Below are 20,261 nucleotides of genomic sequence, written 5' to 3' on the forward strand. Positions count from 1 at the left end.
ACAGAAGATCAGGGTAATAAATGGCGGACATTTGAAATTGATATTTTCAATGGTGAAATGGCATCAATTCCTAAAATTACTTTTAATTTTGAAAATCCAAATTATTTGATGATTTCAAATTATGAATGTCCTGAAGGTCAAAGATTAAATCGTAATTGTAAACATAGATATTTTTTCACGAAAGATGGGTTTAAATCAAAACCAAATAAATTACCTGTCGATGCTCATGTTTGTCGATTTGCTAAATCAACTAAAACCTCCAAAATTGGTAAAAGTGAAACGATTTTTTGTACTGTTAATCAATTGAATTCTTATGGTCATATTGTTGAATCTCATTTATATAATTCAAATGATTTTTTCCAAAATAAAAATGAAATTAAAATTAAACCTTTGGATTCTTCAAGTGGTGAAATCATTGATGTTAAAATAGAAGAAGATTTTATGATTGTTGTACTGAGAATGGATAAATTTAATGAAAAATCATTAATTAATGCTTATGTATCCAGAGATGGTGAAAATTTTGTTAGAGCAGATTTAGATATTGATATAAAATATGGTGTCATGTCATTTTTACCATCTTCTGTTTCTTCATTATTTTTAACAATTATGGATTTTAATTCTCGTGCTTTCCAAACAGCTTCATTTTATGGTTCTGATTCTTCTGGATTACACTTTACTAAACTATTAGATAATGTTGCTGGTGGGAACATTCAAAAAATTGAAAACATTGATGGTGCCTGGATAGCTAATATCGGTGTTGACTCTAACAATCCATATGATGGTGATAAATCCTTGTTGGATAATTTGTTTGGCGGTACTTATGCCAAAAGCATTGTTAGTAAAGTTTCTATTAATGATGGTAAAGATTGGTCATTAATCAAACTCAATGATAACAGTTGTAAAATTGAAGATGAATGTTCATTGCATTTATGGGACTTCACAGAATTGGATGGTGAAGGGAAATTTGTTACTGGACCAACTCCAGGTATCTTATTAGGAGTTGGTAATAAAGGTAAAAATTTGGCTCATGAGTTTGAGAAAATGAAAACCTATGTGTCACGTGATGGAGGGGTGACATGGAATAAGGCATTAGATTTCCCAGCTGTATTTGCCTTTGGTGATCAAGGTAATGTGATTTTGGCAGTTCCTTATAATGGTAAGAAAAAATATGAAGCTGCCAAACATTTCTATTTTTCATTAGATCAAGGTAAAAGTTGGGAAAAAGTCGATTTAGAGCATCCAATTTATCCATTAAGTATATTGACAACAATTGACGGTACATCACGGAAATTTATTATTGGTGGTATTGATGATTCTAGAAGAGCTGAAAACGAATACATTTATTCTGTTGATTTTACCAATGCCTTTGATGGTAAAACTTGTGGTGATGACGATTTTGAAGAGTTTGTCGCCAGGAAATCAAATGATAATGGCAATGATGAACCTCTTTGTGTTTATGGACATCGTGAAAAATTTAGAAGAAGAAAACAAGATGCCAAATGTTTTGTCAATAAATTATTTGAAGATATTAAAGTGATTGAAGATCCTTGTCAATGTACAGAACATGATTTTGAATGTGGTCCTGGATTTAGACTTCTGGAAAAAGAATCGACTAATGTATGTGTTCCTGATCGTAAACAACTTACGCAATTATGTCAATCTAAAAGTGAAATTACTTTGCCTAATAAAGTTTTAGTTGAAGGTAATAAATGTAATATGGGAGATAAAAAATTGGAAGATTTTGTTTCTCAAGAAACATTGAAATGTTCAGATTATGTTGATAATGGTGGGGATGGTAATGGGGATGAACAAAACCCTAATCAAGGAGATTCTAATCAAATTGAAGTTCATATTAATGATTTTGAAGGTAAATTATCCCAATATCAATACATCGCCGAATCTAAAGATAATAATGCTGCTGATAATGTTGTCATCAAGACCATGGATGATCGTCTTTGGATATCTAATAATGGAGGTGTTTCATTTGTAAGAGTGCCAATATCTGATAAAATTCTTGGATTTTATGCCGGTCCAATTCCTGGTCAAATTACACTTATAACGGCTACAAACATTATTTATGTTTCTGATGATGGTGGTGCAACATTTATTAAACGGAAAGTTCCAACCCAACCATCACCTAGAGTTGATAGAGCTATTGCATTCCATAGTAAGAATGTGGAAAGATTTATTTGGTTTGGTGAAGAATGTGAATCAAATGGTAGATGTACATCTAATGCTTATATCACTGATGATGCTGGTGCCACGTTCAATAAATTAATGGCTAATGTGAGAACTTGTGATTATGTTGGAGCAGTATTAGAATCGGGAGATCATGAATTAATTTATTGTTCCGGACAAAATTCTCTTGACAATAATAATAATAATAAAAATAAAAATAAACTTGCCTTGTTTAGCTTGAAGGAATCATCACTGGAAGAGCCTAAAAAAATATTTGAAAATATTGTCGGTTATGCAATTACTGGAACTTATGTTGTTGTTGCCACTATCGATGACAAGACCGATTCATTATTATCAAAAGTTACTGTTGATGGTGACATATTTGCTGATGCTGATTTCCCTCATGATTTAAAAGTGGAACCACATCAAGCATTCACAGTATTGGATTCAAGTTCTAAAGCTGTATTCATGCATGTCACAACCAATGAAAAACCAAATTTCGAATATGGTCAACTTCTTAAATCTAATTCTAATGGTACTTATTTTGTTCTTACTCTTGATAATGTCAATAGAAATACTGTTGGGTACGTTGATTTTGATAAAATTGATGGATTGGAAGGAACTATTATTGCTAATGTTGTTGCCAATGCTCAAGCTAATGAAGGTACTAAAAATTTACAAACATTGATTTCTCATAATGATGGTAGTGAATGGGATAAATTAGTACCACCAACTATTGATTCTGAAGGTATAAAATATCCATGTACTGGTCAATCCTTAAATAAATGTGCCTTACATTTACATGGATTTACTGAACGTGCTGATTATCGTGATACATTTTCAAGTGGGTCTGCTACAGGATTTTTGATTGGTGTGGGAAATGTTGGTGAATTCTTAACTCCAATGGATGACCCATCAACAGCAACATTTTTAAGTACCGATGGGGGTGTTACTTGGAAGGAAATCAAAAAAGGGGTTTATATGTGGGAGTATGGGGATCAAGGGACAATTTTGGTTTTAGTTAATGCAGTGGAAAATACTGATGTTTTGTATTATTCATTAGATGAAGGCCAAACTTGGAAAGAATACAAATTCTCTGAATATAAAGTCAATATTTATGATTTAGCCACGGTTCCTACTGATACAGCACGTAAATTTATTATATTTGCTGAAAATCCAAAGGATCATAGAGATATACAAACTTTTACCATTGATTTCACAAACATTTACCCTCGTCAATGTCAATTAAATTTAGATGACCCAGAACATGATGATTATGAATACTGGTCACCTACACATCCAATTGGTGGTGATAAATGTATCTTTGGACATGAATCGAAATACTTGCGTCGAGCAAAAGGTCATACTGATTGTTTTATTGGTAGTGCTCCATTATCTGAAGGTTATAAATTGGAGAAAAATTGTTCATGTACAAGAAGAGATTATGAATGTGATTATAATTATGTCAGAGATGTCAATGATAACACCTGTAAATTAGTGAAAGGAATGACTTCAGCTGATAGGAAAACGACCATGTGTTCTAAAGAAAATGCTTTCCAATATTTTGAAAGTACAGGATATAGAAAAATCCCATTGAGTACTTGTAAAGGAGGTCAACAATTTGATAATTGGAATCCTAAACCATGTCCTGGTAAAGAAAAACAATTCAACGAATATTATGGTCGTGAAGTTAAAGGACATAAATTGTTTTTCTTGATATTTATCCCATTGATTATATTTTTAGCCACAGTGTTGTTTGTATATGATCGAGGTATTAGAAGAAATGGTGGATTTAAAAGATTAGGACAAATTAGATTGAATGATGATGATGATGATTTCAATCCAATTGAAAATGATCAAATAGATGTTGTTGTCAATAAGATTGTTAAAGGTGGTGTTTATACCGTAGCAGTTTTAATTGCTACTGTTAAAACAATTCGAAAAATTGATCGTATGATGCTTGAAAAATTGGGTAATGTCATTTTTAGAAGATCACCAGGTCGTAGAAATTATGTTTCTGTACCTAATGATCTTGATGAAGAAGAAGAATTGTTTGGTGACTATCAAGATAATTTGGATGATGAATTAGAAGATGCGGTGTTTAATCAAGATGATAATTTAGTAAGAACACCATTTGCTGATGATGTAGAAGAAGAAGAAGAAGAACGTGAAGGTGAAGGTGAAGGTGAACAATCCAATCCTAGTGATGAAAGACTATTTGATATTGATGATAATGAAGATGAAGATGAACAACATGAAGTAAACAAGCCTACAACATCTTGAACATGAATTAACGAATCAAAATTGACATTGAGTTGAGTAGTTGTGTTGTGTTTTCTTTTGTATAAATAGATACATTGAAATGTATTGTCAAAAAAGTATAGGCATGAAAGTTTTGGCCGTGTGTAGTGTTATGTTTGGTAAATTGATTATCAGATATAGATACTAGATTCGAGTATCTTTATAATGTTTTAATCCGACATTAATATAGTTACAATTCAAGAAGAAAAGGATTAAGTAATCAAAAAAAAATTTGTAGGGGGTGCAAAAAAAAGTGAAGCTGACAGGATTTGAACCTGCGACCGTCGGATGTTTACAACCGAGAATTCCTCTTATTGGAATCCGATACTCTGCCAACTGAGCTACAGCTCCAATTGATGTTTAAAAAATTATTTCACTTTTAAAGGTAATTTCAATTGTGTAAGATTTTTCCAATCAATTTATTATTGAATTGATTAAAAAATCATGTATTTGTTGAATTTTTTTTATGTTTAGTATTCAAAATGTGTTTCAGGATGGTTTTTAGTATGGTTTATGGGATTATCTTAGAGTTAAAGTACTTTTTATGAGGTTTCTATTTTTGATAAAATTTGACTTAAATATTTGATTAAAAATTTTGTGACAAAACATTATCACCTTGAATTTATCATAAATTCAAATGCACAATCAAATACATAGTAAGTTTTGAACTTAAAGTTAATCAGCATAAAGGCACAGATTCAGCAAGCTACAATCATTTTATCATCATTAGTAGAAGAGCATATGGTATTGACTTATAAGTAGATCTTACGAGTTGTCTTTGAAGAAACCACAAAAAAGCATACACTTACACTAAATAGAGAGCAAATTCAGATCACGAAAGTGTTCCATACTCAGTACTAATTATTGTTCTGTATTAAGACCATTAACTGTCTATTGTCGTACCTTGAAAAAATTTAGTCAATACACAAAAGAAAATTGAAACCTCTGTTGGTATAGCTTTTGATAATTGAATCCTTAAGATAAGAATGAAATAAATTAAAAATTCCTCAACAATACACGACCTCCTAGTACAATTGAAAGGCTGACACCGATTCAGTCAACATGTATAGGATCTAAATAGTTCAAACGGTGATAAAGACGAGCTGTGATATCTGTGATATTGTGTAAAATCAATGTGCTAGCCTTATACTAATTGTTATACTAGCGATATCAAACACACAAGATTAGAGAAACCCTATTTTTACTGACATTTGGCGAGAGACGAGGAAGAATGACGACGCAGGTCCATCGACAAAAAATAATATGGCACGTCATGGAAAAATTTGAATGTATGTTCCTAGTCCTAATACTTTATATATCTTGTAGCACAATAAGATAAGACATAGACGATAATAATAATAATTAGAAAAAGTTAACAAAACCAGGAAAGAAAAGATTGATATATATATATATAATATCTATTATGTAGACGAAGACGACCAATAAAGAGGACGAACAACGAAATTTGAAACAAAAATATTTTAATGTGGTAGTGTCAATAGTAACAAAATATGTACTCGTGTATGTGTATGTGTGTGTATATGTGTGTGTGCGCAAAAATAAAATTTGTAAACAATGACACAAAACCGAAACCAGAAAATAAAATTCTCTGTTTCTTCTTTTGATTTCTTAAACAAAATTCAAACATCAAACAACTTTTTCTTATCCTTTTGTACACTACCATATATATATAATTATTTTACAACACCACTAGGACTCTCTCTCTACAGACACTACACACACATACATACATACACGCAATACAATTTTTTTTTTTTGGCAAACCTTCCTTTCTTAAGTAGAAAAGTGTTGTAAAGTTTTTGATTTTTTTGATTTTAGTTTAAGAAATCAACTTATATCAACAACAGCATCAACAACAACTTCAACAACAACTTCAACAACTACCCACCTTACTGCTATCACAACCATCACTTACCACTTTCATTATAACTTATTATTACTTTTTTTTTTTTACTATTTTTCCAGTATTTTCCTATATCTTCAACTTTTACCAATCAGTCATTCGTTTATATTCCTATATTTCTAATTTACAATTTTACAATTTTACATTTTTTACATTTTTCAATTTCCTTCATCTATAATATATTTTAATTAATTTTATTGTTACAATGTTAGTACAGTTTCAACAGTTATTATTACTTCTAATATCAATTATTAAACTATGTCAAGCAGATGATAACGATAATTCTTTTTTCCAACCAGTATCACAACCATCTTTAAACTATAAGGATACTGGTAATAGAATAGGACTTCTTGGATCATTTGATGCTTTATCTTTTTATTCATTTGTTAATTCTTCACAAATCGTTAATGATCCAGATACTTCAGTATCAATATTTCAAAAGAAACGAGACGTTTCAAATTCTTCATCCTCATCAACAAGTTTTTCCAATAGTTTATATCTTCAAGATATTACCAATAATTATAGTTTGAAATTTGCTGATATAAATGGACAAGTAAATCAATTATTTAAAATTTCCAATGATTCTGTCGTATTGAATGGTAATTTTACTCTGTTCAATAATCAATCAGTTATTAGTCCCATTATTTTTACTATTTCCTCCAGAGAAGTAACAAAAATATTCAGTGATGATATAAATGGTTCTGTTAAAACTATATTTCTTGACAACGACTTGATCTATTTAGGAGGTAATTTCAAATTCAACAATACTTATAGTGCGGCAGTTTATAATATCACTGCCAAAAAAGTCCACTCAACACCTTTCCAAGGATTTGGACCAAACTCTTCAATCAACTCGATTGCCAAAGTCTTAAATGGAGACAAAGAAAAAGAAGACAATGAAGAAGAGTTAGGGTCTATTCTTTTTGGAGGCCAATTTGACACGCTTGGATTATCGGATTTATTGGTACATAATATTACTTCCAATAATACTAAAAAGCATAACACTAGTAATACATCCATAATTAGTGCTGAACAATTGATTTCCCTTAGACATGGTACTTTCACTTCAGTCAATGGAGAATCATCTGAAGAAGATGCAGCAGCAATTGTTTGTCCTTCGGACAACAAAGAATGGGCAGCACAAAAGAATTCTGGTGCTGAATGGAAAGTTGAATTACCAGATGAAATGAAAGGTATCCATCCAACCAAGGCTAGGATTTATATCCCTGAAGGGCCAAATGGTATCAAATTATTTAGAATTTATTCTTATCCTAACAATGGTATTATGAATTTAACTTATATTGACCCTGCTACTAATGAATTGGCCTATTGTGACGCATGGTGTCCATTGCTCAATTATGACGATTTGAATGATCATGTCGATAATAATATCCTTAATGCTACTGAATTAAATGAGAATAATTCAGTGTTTGTTGATGAACAAGATGGGTCTTATTTCCAATATTATGATCCATCAACTAAAACCAAAAATTTAGGTTACGCATCTAATTTCCAAGAATTTGCCTTTGTTGATAATGTTGGAGTCGATACCGTTGGTGTGACTATTATTGATTGGTACGGCGATCAAGGAATATTAGCTGGGTTTGAATTATATCAAAATGCCATCACTGTTTATGGGAATGATTCATTAAACGACCCTAATTGTCAATCTGATGCCTCAGATGATACTAATAATAATGCTGTGATCAATTCCGGTAGTTTCAAATCAGTTCAATCTATAAATCCAGCCATAACCAACACTGATTATTTAGTTACTTCAGATACCAATGCTAAAATCACATTATATCCAAACATTTCTTACCTGGGTAATTATTCCATTATCATGATGACTCCTGGTTGTGCTTACGATGGATCTTGTGCAAGAAGAGCAATTGTTAATGTGACAGTTGTTGGAGATGACAATGATGTATTATCGACAAAAACAATATATCAGAATAATGAGAATAATAAATTTGATTATTTGTTTTATGGTCATTTGAATGGATCTAAGACAAGTACTTCCAGCAATAGAATTGAAATTTCTTACATGGGGACAGTAACTGAAGGGGTTCAAGATCCTTATATGGTTGTTGACAAGGTAATAGCCAACATTGTTTCATTAGATAATTATTACGATAAGAATCTGACTAATCATACAAGAAATAATACAGGTTATGAATTAGCGCCTATAAAATTGAATGGATTATTTGAATATTCTTTGGCTAACTTCTCACAATTTGATGAACAGTTGGTGCACTATAAAAGAAATAATAAAACCTACATCAGTCTTAATAATACTTTTGTGGGTAATTCATCAATCAACTTATTGAGTGGAGAATTATCTAATCAATCCCGTATTGATCAAATTTCTTTAGGGCCAAAACAACAAGATGGTAATAAACAATCATTGTTATTATTAGGGAAATTTGAATCTGACAGTAAAAATATTACATTATCTAATAACAATTTAATTACTTTAACTATTGATTCATATAACAATACCCTTAATGAAACAAACATTGAATTACCTTCAAGATTAACGAAAAGAGATACACAAACAATTCTTGGTGGTAATTTCAATAATTCAATTACTCGGTTGATTGAACTTCCTGGTTGTTTTTTAGCCATTGGTGATTTTGCATTGAGTGGGAAAGATGGTTCATCGTCAATAAAAGACTTGTCTAACAACAATCAATCAGTGTCATCAGCAAATAATTTTGCCTTGTATTCCGATGATCAATGGTATAGTTTTGGAAATGATTATACTAGCAATGATTTTAATCAATTTACTAATCTTACTTTAGATCTGGTTGAATATTATGTGTTTTCAGGTAATGGACAATTTAGAACTTGGGATAATGATAATTTCAAATGGGTTACTGATCCTACTAAACAATTAAATCTTACTCAAGCGGCTCAAATCAATGATCATCAACAAATTCTCGGTGGTACTGGATTTAGCACCATGCAATTCCAGAGTGTTGATCAAGCTTATATTGCAGATGGGAATTTCAGTAAATTTGGAATTGATGTCATTGCCAATAAATCATTTATGATTAGTAATTCATACTATGTGAATAGTTCACTAAGTGTTATTGGAGGAAAATTTGAAACTAAAGATGTTAAAAATGTTGGACTCATAAGTAATTCTGATCCAAATAATACTATCAGTGCCTTACAAGGCTCAATCGTATGGGGTGATAATACATTGATTCAATCTTTATACGTTGATAGTAGTGATGAATATCTTTTTATGGGGGTTAATGGATCAGTACAAATCAATGAGCAAACTAATGTTACGGGTATTGTTATATATGATTTAGTCAACAATACTTTTACATCATTCCAACCAGCAGAACTTTCTCATAGTAATGGTGATCCTATATCAGTTAATTCTATGGTTTTGTTTGATAAGGGCAATAAATTATTAGTTGGTGGAGATTTTGATCTTGCTGGTTCTTTATCTTGTCCTTCATTATGTGTTTATGATATCACTAACACAAGATGGATCAACCCACAAAATGATGCTACTACTACACAAAGCATAGGTGGTGTTGTTACTGATATGAAATTTTTCCAAAGTAATCAAGTTTTAATTACTGGTAATGGATTACAATTGAATGGTAATAGTGGAATCAAATTTTTAATTTATAATTTTAATTCCAATTCATTTAGTGTTAAGGATTCATTGAATAAAATTGATCAAACAGTGGAAAAATTCATTTTAAATGATGAAAATAATAAAAATTTGGATGGAAGAATGATTGCTTTTGGTGAAAAATCCATTAGTGGATTTGATGGATCAAATTGGCAACGTATTGATAGTGATATAATTTATGAAAATTTCACTAAATTTAATGATATGAAATTATTAACTTTAGATAAACCATCAGATTATAATCAAACTTATTTTGATAAATCACAAATTTTCACTATAGCTGGTGTTTTCCGATTAAAAGATTATGGATTAGTCAATATGGCATTATTTAATGGTACTTCTTGGATTCCTTATGTTTTCACTTCTCTTCAACAACAAAAACTGACTGGTTCTGGTTCTGGTTCCGGTTCCGGTTCTCGATCTTCTTCATTACAAATTGGACAAATACAATCGATATTAATCGATGATTCTTATAGATTTCAATCATCTGATGATTTGAAAAAAACTAATAAGAATTTATCTCGTGGTAAAGTTGTTGGTATTTCATTAGCTTGTGCTTTGGGTTCAACAACTTTATTAGGATTATTATATATCATACCTTATTTTGCATTATTCAAAAATAGGAAAGATGGATATTTCCAACCAGAAAGAATTCATGAAGATGAAATGATGGATGCAGTTAACCCAGAAGATTTACTACATGAAATTGATTTACAAAGAGAGAAATAATCAAATAGAGAGAAAATTGTTTTGGAAAATTGGACAGAAGATTAGTGTTTATTATAAGATTGGTTTTTGCTATGTTTTAAGTTTTTTGTTTCTAAATTAATTTAATTTAATTTAATTTAATTATTAATCAATAAATTCACTATCTTAAAATGTTATAGATATATATCTATATCTATATCTTTTTAATACTTTTGTGTGGGGTGTATATGTTTTCTTTAATAAATTATTATTACGTTTATATATTTCTTGCTTGCTTGTAGTTCTTATGAAAGGATGTTGTTGTAGATATTTCCTATTTAGGAAGTCTTTGTAGATATACACACAAAAAAATGTCAGAAGAATCGATCAGAAAAAATTTGGAGACGGACAAATCAATTCAATAACCGAATCTAATCTAATCTAATCAATTCAATAACGAACCAACCAACCAACCCACCTTATTCAAAAAGAATTCAAGTATTTATTGCTTAATAGAATTACATGAATTTTTTTATAGCAAATATACATATACATATACACACACATACAAATTGCTATTGAAATAAATAAAACAAAACCCACATTTATCAATGGATTACCCTTCAGGATCAGATCCATTTACATCAAGACAACATTTATTACATCATACATTTTCACCATTAATATCAATTGAAGCAACTCATAATGTTGATTTAATATTCCAATCAATAATAAACAATAATGATAATATATCAACATTACAAATCTTCAAACCATATGGGAATAATGCGAAATATTCAATCAATACTAATAATCAACAATTTAAAATTATTAATAATCAATTGATAACAAAGAATTATCCTAGTTTCCCCATTAGATTTGAACCATCATTACCTGATTTGGTATCGGTTTTGAATGCACAACTGAGAAACCCCAAAAATTCCAACAACTTAGGTGGTAGTAATAATACTAGTAATAATAATAATAATGGATTATTATTGAATAAATTAAATTCAAATTCTTCACCTAGTTTATCGAATTCAATAACAGAAGAGTTTAAAACTCGACTGGAAGGAGTACCGTTGAATCAATTATTTAGTATTAGTTCATTAGAAGTTTATTTAAGACATATGGCAAACCCAGATAATAGTATTAACAATAGTGGTGGAGGTGGTTCATTGTATTTGAATTTTTTCGATAAATTAATAACATCAAATCAAATAACACCATTTGAAACATTTAATCATCCCATAAGTCAAATTTTCATTATTGATTATGAAACGGATTCAATTGATATATTAAGAAAATTAATTGTTGAATTTAGAAATTATAATTTCCCGAAATTTTTCCAAATTGATGATTTATTAATTCATGTATTTATAATTTATGATTGTGATAAATTTGCTACTGGAGATATTATTAATTTCCAAAATGAAATTAAAAATAAATTGAATGTAAATACTACTGTTTTCCCCATGTCATATAATAATAATAAAGAAAAGTCCCTGGGTGGAGGAATGGAAACAAATACTATATCATTAGTTGAAAATAGTACTATTGAAGAAGAATTACAAAGAATTTCTTGGAATGATATAAACAATTCATTTGAAATACCTAAAGTTGTTGATTACACTATACGGACAAAATTATACGAATTTATTAATAAATTTTTAATACCTCATATGCAATCAAAAGTTAGATATTGGGATGATCAAATCTTACAACCTAAAAAATCTATAACGGGGAGATTTTTCCAAGTTTCTAAAAAATTTTTTAATAGTAATAATAATAGTGATACTAGTTTATTAACAAATACTGCTAAATCCTTCAAAAATGGCGTTACTCATGGGAATTCAAATTCAAATTCAAATTCAACCTTCAATTATAATGAAAATTATTATTATAAATCACTGCTGGAACAAATACTAAGGAAATTGGCTGATTGGTCATTAATGTTAAAAGATTTCAAATATGCTTATTCCACTTATGAATTAATTAAAAAAGATTATAGTAATGATAGAGCATGGGTTTATGTTGCATCAACTCAAGAAATGTGTATTGTTTCTTTATTATTAGTTCAAACTCAACAACAACAACTGCCACTACAACTACAACTGCAACTGCAATTACATCAGCAAAATATTAAATCATTAATTCCTGATAAAAATACTTTAAGAAAAATTAAACATGATATTATTGAACCTTATATGGATAATTTATGTTATACTTTTAAATCAAGATTAAATTTGAAAACATTTAGTTTCAAAACCATGATTATTGTTATTGAATTGTTACTTTGTATGAGTCAAATGTTTAATATTTCTTATTGGTGGTATGATACTATTGAAAAGTATCTTATTAAATTAAATAATGAATTCGATCAGCATTTATCCAATATTAATAATAGCAATAACGATAATAATAGTAACGCATTTCTGATTATAAAAGCCTTGTTATATGAACGATTAGGTTATAATTCAGGTCATTCAGTTTTTTTACTGTTGGAGAATTATCATTTATTCCGAAAGAATTTTGAACGAAATAGACAAGTACAACCACAACCACAAAAACAAGAACGAGAAGAAGAACAAGAAGAAGAGGAGGAGGAAGGAATGTACGTTAATGAACTTAAATTGAGTACACCTACAAATCGTGGCATAATTGGTACAACAAGATTTCGAAAATCAGCATTATGGTATTTATTATCTATGAAACAATGGCATTTACTGAATAATAAATCACAAATTGAAAGATTATTTAATAATATTCAATTAGTGTATCCTGATACTAATTCCAACACCAATAAACAAAATGGAGAAGAATATGTTTGGTATAATCGAAATGATGGGATTTTAGGAATACTAGAAAAATATATAGATACCGACAAATAGTTAAAACTAGATATACATTTACATTTAAGAAAAGTCTCCTTTCGGTATGTTTATATGTGTACTATCTATTTATATATTCTTTTTTCTGTTTTTCTGTTTTTTTTATTTTTTCAACTTCTTCAATCATTCTATCTCTTTTAATGCTAATTTCCTACGTCTGTCCATATTTATTTTTATATTAGAAGTTTCATGAGATTTAGAATTGGTAGTAGGAATTAGCCAATCCCAAAATTTTTTCATAGATGAAGCCATGGAAATTGTTGAAACCAGTTGTGCTCCATTCAATGCTGAAAGTCCAAATAAATTATTTTTCAATTTATCAACATCTTCATAACGATTAGATATCCCCCGTACATGACTCACATTGTTATTGTTGTTATTGTTGTTGTTATTGTTATTATCTTCTTCATCGTCATAATTTTTAAAATCACGTCTATTTAATAATTTATGATCCACTAAAATTTCAAAAATAAAATTTGCAATAAATTTAATTGGTATTGATAATGGATATGGGAAAAATGTATATAATGCAAATTGCTCAGATCTATCACCTTTAAGACTATCATTATCTAAGGAAAACCCAGTATTGGTATGATTACTGTTATTGTTGCTTGTTGAATTAGAACCCGAAATATGACTAGTGTTGCTGTTGTTGACGGTGGTGGTTGTGGTAGTAGTATTGAATCTATTTTTCCTTTTATGAGTTAATGCAAATGGTAAAATATACAATTGTCTTTCATTAGCGCCAGTCTTGAAAAATCGTAAATATGCCCAACTAACAATAAACCCAACAATACTCATAACAAATAATATATAAAATTCTTCACTTAATAAGGATAATATCCAAGTTAATAAGATAGTTAAAAATGGTAAATAAGTGACTTTAAATCTTAAATTACCTTTGAAAAAAATCAAATAATGTTTAGGAATTCTTTGCTTCATAGCAATAATTAATCCAATATTAATTGACATTGAACTTAATATAACTGGAGGTAAATTTTCATCAGTTAATTCAACGATAAAAGATTTTAAATTATAATAAATATAAATGATCAAATTACTAATTAAAACATTAATAATTATAAATTTAGAAAATTCTTTAGATCCCCATATGGTTTCTAAATATTTCCCTAAATAAAAAATCAATATAAAACTAATAAATAATTCAATGAAATTTTCTTCAATAAATCCACTAGTTAATAAAACCCATGGTCGAGTTAAAACAGGTGATTTTGTCGGTATAAACGTTAATAACGGTACAAATAATTCATGAGGATGAGGTATTTCTCCAGTTTCTTGTGCTAATTCAGGTATATGATGATGTTCACCTTGTTGTTGACCTTGACTTTGACCTTGTTGTTGTTGTTGATGATCTTGTTGTTGAGCTTTTGTTGATGATGCAATTAATACAAAATAAGTATAATACTTCAATATAAAATTTAGAAAAGTCAATGTTGATAAAACAACTAATATTATGCTTGTGGTCTTCGGTACTTTCATTTCAACATTTGAAGTTATAAAAGGGATAATAGAATATACTGTTAATCCATATAGAAGAATATCTTAGAGTAGTTTAAATGAAATCAAGTTTTGCTGTGTACTACTTTACTTACTTAGTCAATTGTTTGTTTGTTTGTAAAATTAATATATGTGTGGGTTTGCGTGTGTTATGGCAAAAAATGAAACTCTGTACATTTTTGAACCATTGTGCACACCCATTTTTAACATCTCCACCAACAAAGAGCGCCATTTTTTTTTTTAAACCTTTTATTGAAGATTAACTCATTGATTTGATTTGATTTGATTTGATTTGATTCCTGTTGGTCTCATCTTACTATTGTTGTTCATGTTTTCTACCAGAGTTACATTCAGATGGAGCTTATCTATACGGCCAAATATTCTATTTTCAAGATTCAATTCAACTACTGCCAAACAATATGTTCGACAAAAACCGAAAATGATGGATTTAATACGAACTCCAACTACTAAATCATTAATTTTAACCTTAATTACAAGTTCAATGATTATAGAATTAATGAATAGTAAAAAAAATTTAGAAACTTTGATCAATTCATATAATTTAAAATTTGAAATTTTATTAGAAATTATTGATAAATTGAATAATAATGAAAAATTTGATATCACTAAAGAATTACAATTAGCTAATTCATTTACTGAAAATAAATATAGTTCTAAAACTGATATTCAAATGGATGAACAATTGGAACAATTTTTAAAAGAAATAACTCAAGATGAAGGTGAAAATAACCAATTACAACAGATAGAAGTAGAAACACAGGTACCCAAAAATCAATCAATACCAGATATAATAAATGAAAATATCAAAAATTCAACCCAAGAGAAACCAAAATCATACTACTAAAAGCTAAATATTTTCAAAAAGTGTAAATAATTAATACAGACATATAAACAAAATAAACAAAATAAACAACTTCAAACTCATCTAACTTCCCAATTTTATTATACAATAGCAATTTTTCTAATAGTTCTTCTATGACTATCACCAGTTTCCATGATTTTACCTTCTTGTTGTAATCGTCTCAACCCTTCATTAATCACCAGATTTTCCACTCTAAATGAACTACGTTCATTCAATTTAACACTAAGATCATTAAATCTAATTAAATTATTATTTTCTTCGATGATTTTCATAATTTCACTGACCAAATCTTCTTGTACTCTTCTTTGTTGTGCCGTAGTACCAGTTTGAATCATATCCATATCGATTCTACCAGTAACTGGATCAGTAGCATAATCTTTAATGGCCGATTTAATTAATCTTACTGCTTCTTTAACATCGATCAATTCAACTCTTTCAGATAATCTCATTTTAGCATGGGCTTCAGACAATCTAATCATCGATTCCAATTGTCTTGTAGTAGCGGTGATTCTCTTTTCTGATGATCTAGCATCCTCCCCCAATTTTCTCATTTCAACGTATGATCTAACTAATTCATTTTTACCTTCTTCTGTCATCACGGGATTGAAATTCTCTTTAGCATATTGAATATAAAGTGTTAATAATTCCACGGGTAATACCGAATTGGCATTAACAGTTTCAGGAGCATCTTCCAAATACATATCAGTCAAATGTCTAGCCAATTGTCTATCGATTGATTCATCAACTTTATCCAAAATCAAATAAACCAAATCAAAACGTGATAACAATGGTGGTGGCAAATCAATGTTACCCGTCACAGGCAAATTTGGATCATAACGAGAATTAATTGGATTTGCAGAAGCTAAAATAGATGTCCTAGCATTTAATGTGGTAATAATACCGGCTTTAGCAATAGAAATAGTTTGTTGTTCCATGACTTCATGTAAAACTGATCTGGTGGCATCACTCATCTTGTCAAACTCATCAATACAACAAACACCTCCATCAGATAACACAAGGGCCCCACTTTCCAATACTAATTGTTTTGTATCAATATCTCTGGTGATATAAGCTGTCAAACCAACAGCCGAAGAACCTTTACCAGAAGTATAAACCCCTCTTGGAGCAATCTTATGAACATATTGTAAGATTTGTGATTTAGAAGTAGATGGATCACCACATAATAAAATATTTATATCACCTCTATAACGACCACCTTTTGTAAATGTTTTATTAGTACCACCAAATAATTGTAACAAGATCCCCTTTTTAACATCATCCATCTCATAAATAGATGGAGCTAATGATCTAGCCAATATTTCATACAAATCATCACGTTCAGAAATTTCTTTGATTTTAGCTTCTTCTTCAGCAGTGATTTTTCGAACTTGTTCAACTTCTTGATCCTTTTCAGCCAATTCGTGTTCTAAAGTGGTAACATCACCACCTAATCGCCTTTTATCGATTTTTTTCACATGAACAATATCCAAATATGTTTTATATAAGTTTTTTAAAGCTCTTTGTCTAGGATTTGCTCGAACTGGAGTTGATCTGAAAATACCACATACTTCAACACGATCACCAGCACGACAAGAATCAACCAATTCATCGTAAACACATAAATTGATAGAATGAGGGGTTTGACCATCAGGTACCAAATCAGGAGTTTCTTGTAATTTAATCACTTGTTTATCAGAAAATGATGAACGATTATGAATAAGTACCATTGAATTGGTTTGACCACATACTTCTCTAGGACATTTTGTTGGTTCGGAAATTACACCACGATCAATTTCCACCCCAACAGTATGACCACAGGCGTTACATCTGAAAAATGCCACTTTCATATCAGGAATGATAGAAGTAGAACGTAATGTTAACCCTTTAACACTAACTAACTTATCAATATCATTAGGATTCAATTCACGAATACCTTTTTCAACCAAATTGACATTGTATGGACGTATGGTGTAAACATTAGTTTCAATTTCATCAAGTTTAGATTGTGCTGGACTAGTGGTGGCATTGGCATCATTTATTATTTGGATTAAACAATCCTTTATGGTATGGTCCATAATAGGAATAATTTCTTGAGGATAATTAATCAATTGATAATACAATTTTCTTGTTGAAGGATAACTCAATAAATTTTTGGCATCTAAATTAAGATTGGTTAATCCCAATTCAATAATATTATTCAATTGATTAACATAGTATAATTCATGGTCTTCCGGTTCAATTGCTTGTTCTTCTAATTCTCTTCTGTATTTATATTTGAATGATAATAAGAAATCTCTGAAAATATTAGAACATTCTTGGATTGAAACATTTGTACCCCAAATGACTCTCACTGGTTCATCATTAGGTTCTGCTGGATCAGTACTAAATTGTGCTGAAGTGCTAGAGTTTAAATTCGAAGGTCCATTACCTCTTCCCTGAGTAAAATATCTTCTACTACGTTGAGGTGAAGATACTGAATCAGTGACATCACTTCTTTGTGCTCTTCTCATTATTCTACCAACATCTTGTACTCTAGCAGATCTTTGAGAATCAAACCCACCAATATCAGAAGTAGGTTGTGCTGAGGAAGTGTAATGTAATGGTGATGATATATCATTTCTTCTTTGACTTTGACTTTGACTTTGACTTTGAGAGTTAAAATTACCAATATCTGAACCTGGATTTGATGAATTGAAAAATAATGGTGAAGAAACAATTGGTGGTTGTTGACTTTGGGAGATGGACCCGGATTCTCTTTCAAGTGAATCTTGAGCTGGATTGGAATTATTTTGATTAGTACTTTGTGGAGGTGAAGACATGGTTTGGAATTAGTTAACGAATGATAAACAAAAAAAAAAAAAGAATTGTTGTCTAGATTAAAAGAAATAGAAATAGAAATAGAAAAAGAAAAAGGTTGAATATAAATCTCATGAAAAAAAAAAAAAGATTTTGGTGGTTGGTGATTTTTTTTTTAAGCTCTGTAATTTTTTTGACGCGTTAGTCTTTTCCAATCACATTTCCTAATTAGGGTTAATTATTATTAACATATATTTAGCATTGTGACACTACTTGCTAGACTCAATCAATCAATCAATCGGTGTCTTTAATTCCTCCTTCACCAATAACATAAACACATTCTTTTTCAGGCATATTAGGACTATCTTGTAATTTAGCTACTCTTTCTTCACCTCTTCCTTTTCTAAGCAAAATTCTAGTTGCCGAGGCATGAGCTAAAACATGACCACCAACTGGCTTTCTTCCATCAGCTGCGGCAAATAATGCACTGGCTCCAGGGTCAGATTGAACTTGATTTGTTAAAAATACCGCAATGTTATAATCCTCAGCGACTCTAGTTAAATTTGATAAATGTTGATTTAATTTTTGTTGTCTTTCGTTTAATTCACCTCGTCCAGAATAATCAACTCGGAAACATGCCATGATAGAATCAACTATCAATAGTCTGAAAGTACCTTCCGCTAATTCATTACTTAATTGCTCAACAAGTTCTATTTGATGCTCACTATTCAATGCTCGGGCATAAGAGATGTTTTCAAGACAAGTGTCAGCATCCACACCATACCTTTCTGCAATTGATCTAATTCTATCTGGTCTGAAAGTACCTTCGGTGTCAATATATGCCACTCTTCCTTCTCCTCCACCCATATCAGTTGGCAATTGAGCAGCAACACATAAAGTGTGGCATAATTGAGTTTTTCCACACCGAAATTCTCCAAATACTTCAGTAATACTCATTGATTGAATACCACCACCAAGTATTTCATCAAACTGTTTGGATCCAGTTGTGATATGAAATACTTTAGTTCTTAATTCAGCAACAATAGTAGCAGGAAGGAACCCATATTTCTGTCTTGGTTAATAAGCAGTTAATTAAAACATATCAACACAAACAAGTTTTTACATACTTTAATTTTCCCTGCTGCTTCTTTGATTTTTTCAACTTTGATTTCACTAAGACCTTTAATCTTAGTTAGATTTCGTCTAGTCGTAGATAACAAGGACTATGTCAGATAGTATTAGTATAAAAAAGTAAGTCATTAATGATCCAGAAACAGACAACTGGTAAACTTTATTATACGTACTGTGATAGAACATATCCCTGCAGATTTCAACTTATTGATATCACCAGCATTAATCCCTTGATCTTGTAATGAATCTAAAGATATTATTGAATCTTCAACACTCATACTGTCAAATTGTTGG

At 30.0% G+C, this 20,261-nt stretch overlaps 7 protein-coding genes and 1 non-coding gene across 8 annotated transcripts; 4 read left to right on the top strand and 4 right to left on the bottom strand. All coding sequences in view use genetic code 12, as the record gives it.

Moving 5' to 3' along the window:
- Positions 1-441: 441 nt before the first annotated feature.
- On the top strand, positions 442-4,461 carry PEP1 (type I sorting receptor; the record flags this gene model as incomplete). The annotated part of the gene is made up of 1 exon (XM_705705.2): positions 442-4,461. One exon carries the CDS (start codon positions 442-444, stop codon positions 4,459-4,461), a length of 4,020 nt encoding a protein of 1,339 aa, XP_710797.2.
- A 272-nt stretch (positions 4,462-4,733) lies between these two features.
- On the bottom strand, positions 4,734-4,830 carry tW(CCA)1. Its single transcript has 2 exons — positions 4,794-4,830; positions 4,734-4,769 (listed from the first exon to the last, which is right to left on the bottom strand). It is a non-coding gene; the product is annotated as a tRNA-Trp (tRNA).
- A 1,778-nt stretch (positions 4,831-6,608) lies between these two features.
- Positions 6,609-10,790, top strand: RAX2 (Rax2p; the record flags this gene model as incomplete). The annotated part of the gene is made up of 1 exon (XM_705703.2): positions 6,609-10,790. The coding sequence occupies one exon, from the start codon at positions 6,609-6,611 to the stop codon at positions 10,788-10,790; it is 4,182 nt and encodes a 1,393-aa protein (XP_710795.2).
- Positions 10,791-11,359: 569 nt separating this feature from the next.
- On the top strand, positions 11,360-13,639 carry GSG1 (Gsg1p; the record flags this gene model as incomplete). Its single annotated transcript, XM_705702.2, has 1 exon — positions 11,360-13,639. The coding sequence occupies one exon, from the start codon at positions 11,360-11,362 to the stop codon at positions 13,637-13,639; it is 2,280 nt and encodes a 759-aa protein (XP_710794.2).
- Positions 13,640-13,762: 123 nt separating this feature from the next.
- CAALFM_C112530CA (uncharacterized protein) lies at positions 13,763-15,139 on the bottom strand (the record flags this gene model as incomplete). Its single annotated transcript, XM_705701.2, has 1 exon — positions 13,763-15,139. One exon carries the CDS (start codon positions 15,137-15,139, stop codon positions 13,763-13,765), a length of 1,377 nt encoding a protein of 458 aa, XP_710793.2.
- A 346-nt stretch (positions 15,140-15,485) lies between these two features.
- CAALFM_C112540WA (uncharacterized protein) lies at positions 15,486-16,022 on the top strand (the record flags this gene model as incomplete). The annotated part of the gene is made up of 1 exon (XM_705700.2): positions 15,486-16,022. One exon carries the CDS (start codon positions 15,486-15,488, stop codon positions 16,020-16,022), a length of 537 nt encoding a protein of 178 aa, XP_710792.2.
- A 98-nt stretch (positions 16,023-16,120) lies between these two features.
- Positions 16,121-18,859, bottom strand: CDC54 (MCM DNA helicase complex subunit; the record flags this gene model as incomplete). The annotated part of the gene is made up of 1 exon (XM_705699.2): positions 16,121-18,859. The coding sequence occupies one exon, from the start codon at positions 18,857-18,859 to the stop codon at positions 16,121-16,123; it is 2,739 nt and encodes a 912-aa protein (XP_710791.1).
- Positions 18,860-19,130: 271 nt separating this feature from the next.
- Positions 19,131-20,245, bottom strand: DLH1 (recombinase; the record flags this gene model as incomplete). Its single annotated transcript, XM_019475167.1, has 3 exons — positions 19,131-19,904; positions 19,964-20,059; positions 20,141-20,245. The coding sequence occupies 3 exons, from the start codon at positions 20,243-20,245 to the stop codon at positions 19,131-19,133; spliced, it is 975 nt and encodes a 324-aa protein (XP_019330712.1).
- Between the last annotated feature and the right edge of the window lie 16 nt (positions 20,246-20,261).

This window comes from Candida albicans, chromosome 1 (genome assembly GCF_000182965.3).
Source record: "Candida albicans SC5314 chromosome 1, complete sequence".
Lineage (NCBI taxonomy): Eukaryota > Fungi > Ascomycota > Pichiomycetes > Serinales > Debaryomycetaceae > Candida > Candida albicans.